Raw genomic sequence first — 8,379 nt, forward strand, 5'->3', positions numbered from 1 at the left:
TGGTCCTGGTAACCCCATGAAAATCCAATCCGTTTTGCTGTGATCCAGTTCAGGAGACAAAAAGTATGGCAATTTGTAATGCCTTCTAAGTTCGTTGGCTGCATGACCTTCGCAGTTGCTCCTAAAAAACATATGTACTTTTTTAATGGTTTTCCGACACCATGTGAATTTGGATATGACTCGGTAAAAAGATTTTATACTTACCATCCAATGTACCAATGATCTTCTTTTCCTTCTAATCGGTTTTGAGACATGGTAAAAAGTTCGTCAGCGTCAGACATATTCGAGTTGTAGCGGAAAAATTGACATTTGTCAACAACATGGGCAAGCGCCTTTTTACAAAAGTATTTAATTAAAACAAAAAACATCGATTTTAAACAATTTCAAACCTCGGATCCAGGGGGATATACGCTTTTAAAATATTCATAGCTGAACGTGTTGCTTGCAGTCCAGCCTTTCTGGCCATCTTGTATGACAAGGGGCTGCATGCTGTGTGCGTATTTCTCTGTGAATTCTTTCTAAAATATCAAAAGACATCAAAGTTAGTTTTCAGCAGATCTTTCTCAGTCACAATTCGCGATATCCTTTTAATGTTCTTGTTTGGACCGCAACCTCTTTTGTACAAACTAAAACCATAAGCCACCACACACATATTGCCAAAATATGTTTTTGCATGAAAGTATAATATTATAAACGAAACATAATTTTCACTTACTTGCGTTATATTCTTTAAATATAATATTTCTGTTACATCCTTGCAAGCATTGCAGTCTACGGGTCGACGAACGAGCGGACCAACAGCCCTACTGGTCACAAGACATTTCCAATCGCTCAAAGGGTGAGGTTCTGAATCATCTAATGTTCTAAAATAGCATAAACTATAGCATGGTATTATCAAACCAAATTGATTTCAACTTACCCTAACTCATGGTCGATGTACATGAGCGGGAGGCTAATACTGAATAAAAATACCAATCCAGCGTATAGAACCTTTGGATTCCGTTGGTGCCATTTCTTTCCATCGTTCTTTATCGCCTTGACAGATTTAAGTCTGTTTAACTGCTCCCAACTAATACCGAGGTCTTCAGCATGCTTTAAAAGTGTTTTGAACTGATCAACGGTTGCCATCCCATTAGCTTTCCGACTACACACTGTAATATCTAAATGCTGTAATACATCAACTATCTGAACTAAACGCTATAATGTCTACTGAAATCGAATGCTGTTCTTGCGGAAATCATGGCTTTGTTTCCAAGTAATTCGTGCAAGAATGAACATACGAAGCGATAATAGTTTGTTCAATTAGACAGTCAGACTTTTCAACAATATTATCGGGTTAGGCTACAACTAAAAAACAACAACGTTATCTGTTTGAAAGCTATCGCTACACAGCCCCACGATATTACAACTACGACGATAAACTGTTCAGATCATACATAACTACAACTCAACGTATAATCTCCCCGTGCAAACTCCGTATACAACTCATTAACTTAAGTTTGAAAAAGATAAATTGTAAATACATTACAACAACCACACTCAACTCTGCCCAGACACAACTCATTCAACCGGAACCGAACTAAGACGCCACAAAACGGCCGGCGTGTCCGTGAGGACTGTAATAATTACTCGGAATGTAACACTTCAGAAATTGAAAAGGCACAGCGGATACTCTTATCAGTGCATAGAAAAAAACAAAAAACACAAAAGACAGTAGACCATAAAATTTCTGCGATAAATGGGTATTCTTTTTTATTCAAAACACGATCTGTTCTTTTATGTATCTCTAGTAATATTCTGATCCAATCACTATGCTCAAATCGTTCCCAAGAATATGTGTTTCGTGAAACCATCTGTTGCCATCAAGAACAACTAAACGAACGAGACAATGTATTAGTTTTGTAGTTTAGAATTTTAACAGTTCAATCAGCATACATACTTATTTCCCCTGGCTTGACCCTCACCATCATCTTAGACGTGCATATACCGTAACACTCCGGAGGTGTTTCAAAGGTCCATTCCTTCGTACCGCTTAGTTGTGCTTGCCAAGATCCCCCAGGAACAAAGTCAACCTATATAACGGAAATAAGGTTAGAAAGTGCTAAACATTTCGATTGGTATTAATCTTTAAGTTAAGTGTTCAATTGAATTACCGGTATATTGCAGTCAATCTCGACCCAAACACGTTACCGTTCTATTACAATGCAAACACCTAAGCCACGAACCTTTAACACGGCATCGGCAAAATAAATAAAAACTTACATGCATTGATGCTCCTTGTCCTGGTAACCCCATGAAAATCCAATCAGTGTTACTGTGATCTAGTTCAGGGGACAAAAAGTAAGGTAGTTTGTAATGCTTTCTGAGTTCGTTGGCTGCATGACCTTCGCAGTTGCTCCTAAGGAAACACATGATGTCTTTGTTTTCCGATATCATGTTAAATAGGGCTACGTATAAGATTTTGTATTTAATTACTTACCATCCAATGTACCAATGGTCTTCTTTCCCTTCTAATCGGTTTTGAGACATGGTAAAAAGTTCATCAGCGTCAGACATATTCGAGTTGTAGCGGAAAAATTGACATTTGTCTACAACATGGGCAAGCGCCTTATCACACAAAAATAATGAATTTAAATGGAATAATAAAAACTCTCATTTTTAAACAATTTCAAACCTCGGATCCTGGGGGGTATACGCTTTTAAAATATTCATAGCTGAAAGTTTTGCTTGCAGTCCAGCCTTTCTGGCCATCTTGTACGACGATAGGCTGCATGCTGTGTGCGTATTTCTCAGTGAATTCTCTCTAAACGAGTTACGAGTTAAAGACATTTGTTAACTGCAATTTTCAAAAATGTATCTTACAATTATAATGTTGGTATTAATTGTAACAAACTGAAGTAAGCGTAGGCTAAACTACAATGTTAGAACTAATTGCTTACGCCTTACTGTATTGGCATTTTTTCGCCGTATAGTATATGAAACGTAGTTTCCACTTACTTGTGTTATATTATTTAGATACAAAATTTCAGTTACATCTTTGCAAGCATTGCAGTCTACTGGGAGACGAAGAAGTTTATAAAAAACTGCACTGGGCAGAATGCATTTCCAATCACTCAAAGGGTGAGGTTCTAAATCATCTGATACTCTAAAAAAACATAAACTAGCACGATCTTATCAAAGCAAAATTATAACGACCTACCCCGATTCATCAGTAAGGCGATACAAAGACGGAAGGCTAATACTGAATAAAACTACCAAGCCAGCGTACAGAACCTTTGAATACCGTTGGTGCCATTTCTTTCCATCGTTCTTTATCGCTCTGACGGAATTAAGTCTGTTTAACTGCTCCCAACCAATACCGAGGTCTTCAGCATGCTTTAAAAGTGTTTTGAACTGATCTACGGTTGCCATTCTATTAGCTAGCAAGTACACACTGTATATTCTCTAAATGCTTTTACAACAGAAAACATTAACTATCTTAAACCGCACCAATACTGCAGAAATCGATTGCTGTTCTTGCGGAAATCATGACTTCGTTTCCAAGTAATCCTTGCAAGAAGGAACATACGAAGGGATAATGCTTTGTTCAATGTTTTACATTCGGACTTCCATAACAATAATATTATATTACGCTAGTTACGATCAACCGAACTCGCCAATGTATGAGGCTTTATAAATTGTTTGATTTTATAAATATTTGTTTATTGTGAACACGAATGCAGGCTTAAGCATTGCGAGCAAACACACAGCAATAAAATCATTGTAAGCCCTATATGCTCTTTCAACAAAACATAACAAAATTTACATCTCTCCCGCTTTTGTATATACAAGTTTCAGTATCCAGATACACGGTACCAGCAAAATATCAAAAAAATTCCGATCCGATAACGACGCTCATTTCGTCTCCTACAATGTCGGTTTGATGAAACCATCTGTTGCCATCAAAAACCACTAAAATGTCACGTTAAATAATGTGTTATAGCGGGCCGTGGTACAACAATATAGACATATGTTACTTATATAATAGGGTGGGGGGAGATGGGTCACCTTTTATTCGATTTTCTTGCTCTATTTGGAAGTAAACAAACAACATTAAAGAAATTATAAAACCGTTTCCCCACGACTAGCATAAACCGTTGTTAATTGTTTGAAACCTATACGATTAACAACGCCACTTCAGAAGCGCGGGGCCACGGTTATTCAATTCTACAAATATTCTTTGTTTACTACCAATTGGGATGAAAAAGAGAGAATGTTTATAATATGTTCCCCATTACCTGCGCACTCTACTAATTTGTTTCACAAAAATATCTTATCTATACTAAAATACCTTACTCATTCAAAAACATTTTATTTATTTAAAAAATACTATTTATTTAAAAAAAATCTTATTTATTTAAAAAAATCTTACATATTTAAAAAAAAATTATTTGTTCAAAAATATCTTATCTATACAAAAAATCTTACTTATGTCTCCTGGGCCGACAGTGAATTCAATCTGACTTGGACAAATTCCCCAACATTCCGGCGGAGCTTGAAGCGTCCATTTCTTGTAGCCGCTTAATTGGGCTTGCCATGATGTTCCGTATACCAAGTCCAACTGTTAGACGAATAAATTTATTAAATGGTAAGTCCTATTTCGTTTTTAAAGAATGGAAGAAGCAGCAAGAGTAATATAGTAGGATGGGGGGAGGTGGGAATACATTTTGCACATTTGGTAGTAAAAAAGAACATTTAAAGATTTTTTAATCAGGATAGTTGGATGTTATGTGCTGAAGGTGTTCCATCTTTCCCCATCCTACTATATTTATATTTAAGGTTTTCACTTTAACGACCGTGGTTGCAGCAATGGGAATACGTATTTATAAGGCAATACTTACGTTTAAGGTATTTACTCTAACGGTCAAACCTATATGAGGTATAATTAAAGTAACGTACATGCATTGGTGCTCCAAGACCAGGTAGTCCCATAAATATCCAATCAATTCTACTATGATCCAACTCTATTGGTATAAAGTATGGTATCTGGTAATGACTCTTAATTTCGTTCACTGACGAGCCGGCACAATTGCTCCTACAAGAATACAGTAAATTTTAACGAGATAATTTAGGTATCTTCTGTCGTAACAACCGCTTTGGATAAAAAAATGAAGGATTTTCTAGCAAGTTTTTTTATCAGACATTAAAGCAAATCAACAATAGGCAATTAAAAAACTCAAATATATATTTCTGACTGAGTGTGTATGAATATCATGACTGGAAAGCGCATCACTCACACCGGTAAACACAATATTGACTAACTTAGACTCTATATTGCAGCAAACTTTAATACTAAACGCTGTTTATTTAATACTAAACGCTGTTTATTACAAATTAGTTTAAACTGTACTTACCAACCGATATACCAGTGATCTTCTTTTCCCTCAAATCTGCTCTTCGACATGTTGAAGAATTCTTCTGGGCCGTTCATTTCGGTGTTGTATGGAAAGAACTGGCAGCGATTTCGTATTATATTGAGTGCCTTAATGTAAAGTTACTCGTTTAAATTTTGACTATGTAAATGAAAAGCATCCGTGATGCTAACGGTGCACATGTAAGTGATGGGAATGACTCTATACACCGATTATAAAATTTGACTTCAGTTCACCAATATTACAAAAAAAGAATGAAAGAAAGAAAGTACCAAAGCCAGAGAAAGTACCAAAAAGAGACAAGTTAAGGTAAAACGTCAACTTGAAATATTAAACATAAATTTTATACCTTAGAGCCAGGAGGGTAAATGCCTTTAAAATATTCGAAGCTAAAAGTTTCCCGAGCGGTCCAATTACTTTGACCATCTTTCACAACCAAAGGCTGCATGTTGAAAGCGTATTTCTCAAGAAATTCTTTCTGGGAAAAAGTTAATTCTTTCACAAACATTTCAAATCTATTAAATGTCTATTAATTTAGGCTGTAGTATTATCATAGCATTTTAAAACTCCTTGGTTAAAGTGTTTAGGTTGGGACGAATTTATTAATAAAAATAATTCCGTTAAACAATAATTAATGTTAATGTTCAAATAGTAGGGTGGGGTAAGATAGGATGTTTGGTCTTATAGTTATAGCGCCACTTACCGGAGATAAATTTGTAGCGTACATTATATCGGTAACGCCTGCACATTTGCTACAGTTAACTGGAGGCCTGAATGCCTGTAACAGTATTGATGAATCGACAATACATGAGAATTGGTGGATTGTTTGATTTCGTCCTAAATATCTAAATACAATCGTGTTAACAATAAACTGAATTAAAAGAAAAGGATTGTAATAAAGTATGTCTTACATGCGGCCGCTACGAATGAGTGTGACTTGCTTTATATTAGCGTGGCCGGAAAACGACAGTCGTTATGACACACGGAAAACGACAGTCGTTATGTTTCAGTCTAAGAGTTACCACGCATGTAACTTCGTGGTTTTGTTTTTCTGTATGACTGACAGTTTATTTTAGACAACCTATTAGTGACTATTGGGTCTGGATGAGTTTGGCGTAATATTTTTCATACTTCTAAATTTTTGGTAAAAAGTAAACGATACTCTGATAAGGTAGTTTCAAAGGTGTCTTACCTTTGCAAAAGTAGTAAACCGAGTTGAGTCTTAAAAATGATTGTGCAATAAGTTAATAATATCGGCAGCACAACTGCGATAAACAACACGGATGCAGCAGTAATATATTCCGCGTTTTGTTGCTGCCAATTTTTTCCTTCGTTTCGTATTTTTCTTACTAATTTCAGTCGATTCAATTGCTCTTCAGTAACGCCTAAGTATTCTGCTTGCTTCAACACACTTTTAAACTCCTTGGCCGTTGCCATAATGCCTGTTTGAAATAAACAATTAAGCTAACAACAGCATTTTCAAGTTGAGTACATCTGAAATGTCCTGGGCGCAATAATTGCAAAAACGATTTGCTATAGACTGATATATTTGTAAATATGTAGCTAATAAACTGCAAGTGCCAATTCACAAACGTTGTTCTAGAACCGTACACCGTACAGCTATGTAACATTATCGCGTTTTCAACCGTACAGACACTTAGTTGAGCGTTTCCTTATCATTTACTTAGTAAGCAGCCATAGGTTCCTGGAAACTTGTCATTCCTGAAAAGTTCTGTACATTGCGTGTTCAAAATAACAACTTCGCCTACGTGACTTACAGCGACAAATTAAATTAATATTATATTTAACTGACACACTTGACATAAAGGTTTAACTTAGGACATCATCCATATAAAATAGAATCATTAACTTTGGGTACAATACCTTAGTAATCGCTGTAAGGTGATTCGGTAAACGTAAGCCTGCACTGTCACTCAGATTCCTTTGCTACTGTTTATCTCTTAAGGAGCATCATAGTAAACGATCACTTTATTCGACCGTTAAACGTTAAAATCATCATCAACACACTGTAGCGATTGGCCACATAAAATGCGTGCAAACGCATCGCTGCTTCAGGGGCAGCAAACAAGAGGTACTCGCCCGACGCCGCCTTTCAAAGTTTCCGAAAGCCTATTCTACCACTTGAGAAACAAATCGCATGAATACGTTAAAAAAAATTAAATTTAGAAAAATTCAACCAATTTATCAGTCAGATGCCTGTTCCCCAAGTAACTTCTATTATAACGATATCCGCGCTGGTTTTAAACAACTTCTTTACTTTCATTATTAAAATTGGCTTCTAAAACTTTAGAACACAACTGTCGTAAATTCTTTCCAAAATTCACTACCCGCTCTAACAGCAAAGTCAACCAAAAAAAAAATCAATAAAAAAAACGTTTACGAGTCCCGCACATCGTCACGCTGAGGCATGGAATGTGAAGTGTAATCAAGTAATCAACGAATGCATTTGGCTGCAGGTTCTGACATGGTTCACTGAAGATTGGTACAATTACAACTATAAGCTTGCTTATGTTGCACTATGCCCTTAAAACCGGACATGTGTCGGTGTCGTAAAAACATAATTTCCAATACGGGGCATGACTGGCAGTATATAAGCGTTCCATTTTTTTGCTTTCTCTGGCTGGGTACGCATTTTACTCTTGTACATTTATCCACAAATGCTAAAATGGCAGCTAAACACGCACCTATAAATGCAATTAAGAAACGCGTCTTGTGCTTACGGTATCAAGCAAGAACTGCCCACATCTGAGGGAGCGTAATGCATTTTCATATTGCTAATAACACACTATACATACTGCTTGTCAAATAATGTAATCTAGACTCCAGTCTGGAATAAATGAAAACGCTATCATGCATTAAGTCGGCCTTACTATGATAGCTTCTTAAGATATATCCTGCTGTTATAACTGCATCACACTCTGCGGTATTTTATAATGAATGTTACTTA

The 8,379-nt window shown here is 36.2% G+C and overlaps 3 protein-coding genes across 3 annotated transcripts in view; all 3 read right to left on the minus strand.

Moving 5' to 3' along the window:
* LOC100179218 overlaps nucleotides 1-1,271 on the minus strand; it is a 5,125-nt gene extending 3,854 nt beyond the window's left edge. Inside the window, exons 1-5 of the mRNA XM_026833778.1 lie at nucleotides 920-1,271; nucleotides 716-863; nucleotides 390-518; nucleotides 205-332; nucleotides 2-121 (exon numbers count right to left, since the gene is read on the minus strand). Of these exons, the coding sequence (XP_026689579.1) occupies nucleotides 2-121; nucleotides 205-332; nucleotides 390-518; nucleotides 716-863; nucleotides 920-1,128 (734 nt within the window). The 5' untranslated portion in view covers nucleotides 1,129-1,271. The remainder of the gene's footprint in view (nucleotide 1; nucleotides 122-204; nucleotides 333-389; nucleotides 519-715; nucleotides 864-919) is intronic.
* A 330-nt stretch (nucleotides 1,272-1,601) lies between these two features.
* Nucleotides 1,602-3,485, minus strand: LOC100176893. The gene is made up of 7 exons (XM_026833779.1): nucleotides 3,200-3,485; nucleotides 2,998-3,145; nucleotides 2,675-2,803; nucleotides 2,480-2,607; nucleotides 2,263-2,398; nucleotides 1,940-2,072; nucleotides 1,602-1,872 (listed from the first exon to the last, which is right to left on the minus strand). Exons 1-7 carry the CDS (start codon nucleotides 3,409-3,411, stop codon nucleotides 1,787-1,789), a joined length of 972 nt encoding a protein of 323 aa, XP_026689580.1. The 5' UTR covers nucleotides 3,412-3,485; the 3' UTR covers nucleotides 1,602-1,786.
* A 188-nt stretch (nucleotides 3,486-3,673) lies between these two features.
* On the minus strand, nucleotides 3,674-7,423 carry LOC100183968. The gene is made up of 8 exons (XM_002121324.4): nucleotides 7,296-7,423; nucleotides 6,604-6,853; nucleotides 6,115-6,256; nucleotides 5,761-5,889; nucleotides 5,394-5,521; nucleotides 4,939-5,074; nucleotides 4,468-4,600; nucleotides 3,674-3,951 (listed from the first exon to the last, which is right to left on the minus strand). Exons 2-8 carry the CDS (start codon nucleotides 6,846-6,848, stop codon nucleotides 3,866-3,868), a joined length of 999 nt encoding a protein of 332 aa, XP_002121360.1. The 5' UTR covers nucleotides 6,849-6,853; nucleotides 7,296-7,423; the 3' UTR covers nucleotides 3,674-3,865.
* Between the last annotated feature and the right edge of the window lie 956 nt (nucleotides 7,424-8,379).

This window comes from Ciona intestinalis, chromosome 3 (assembly GCF_000224145.3).
Source record: "Ciona intestinalis chromosome 3, KH, whole genome shotgun sequence".
In the NCBI taxonomy this organism is placed as follows: domain Eukaryota; kingdom Metazoa; phylum Chordata; class Ascidiacea; order Phlebobranchia; family Cionidae; genus Ciona; species Ciona intestinalis.

Bases quoted from the DNA above. Each gene is read 5' to 3' on its own strand.
- LOC100176893 (XM_026833779.1), bottom strand. From the start codon at position 3,411: ATGGCAACCGTAGATCAGTTCAAAACACTTTTAAAGCATGCTGAAGAC. The intron at 2,804-2,997 runs GTAAGTGGAAAC...TAACTCGTTTAG, and splicing joins ATCTAAATAATATAACACAA to AGAGAATTCACTGAGAAATA. The intron at 1,873-1,939 runs GTATGTATGCTG...TCGTTCGTTTAG, and splicing joins GGTCAAGCCAGGGGAAATAA to TTGTTCTTGATGGCAACAGA.
- LOC100183968 (XM_002121324.4), bottom strand. From the start codon at position 6,848: ATGGCAACGGCCAAGGAGTTTAAAAGTGTGTTGAAGCAAGCAGAATAC. The intron at 5,890-6,114 runs GTAAGTGGCGCT...ACTTTTTCCCAG, and splicing joins ACGCTACAAATTTATCTCCG to AAAGAATTTCTTGAGAAATA. The intron at 3,952-4,467 runs GTAAGATTTTTT...GTGACATTTTAG, and splicing joins TGTCGGCCCAGGAGACATAA to TGGTTTTTGATGGCAACAGA.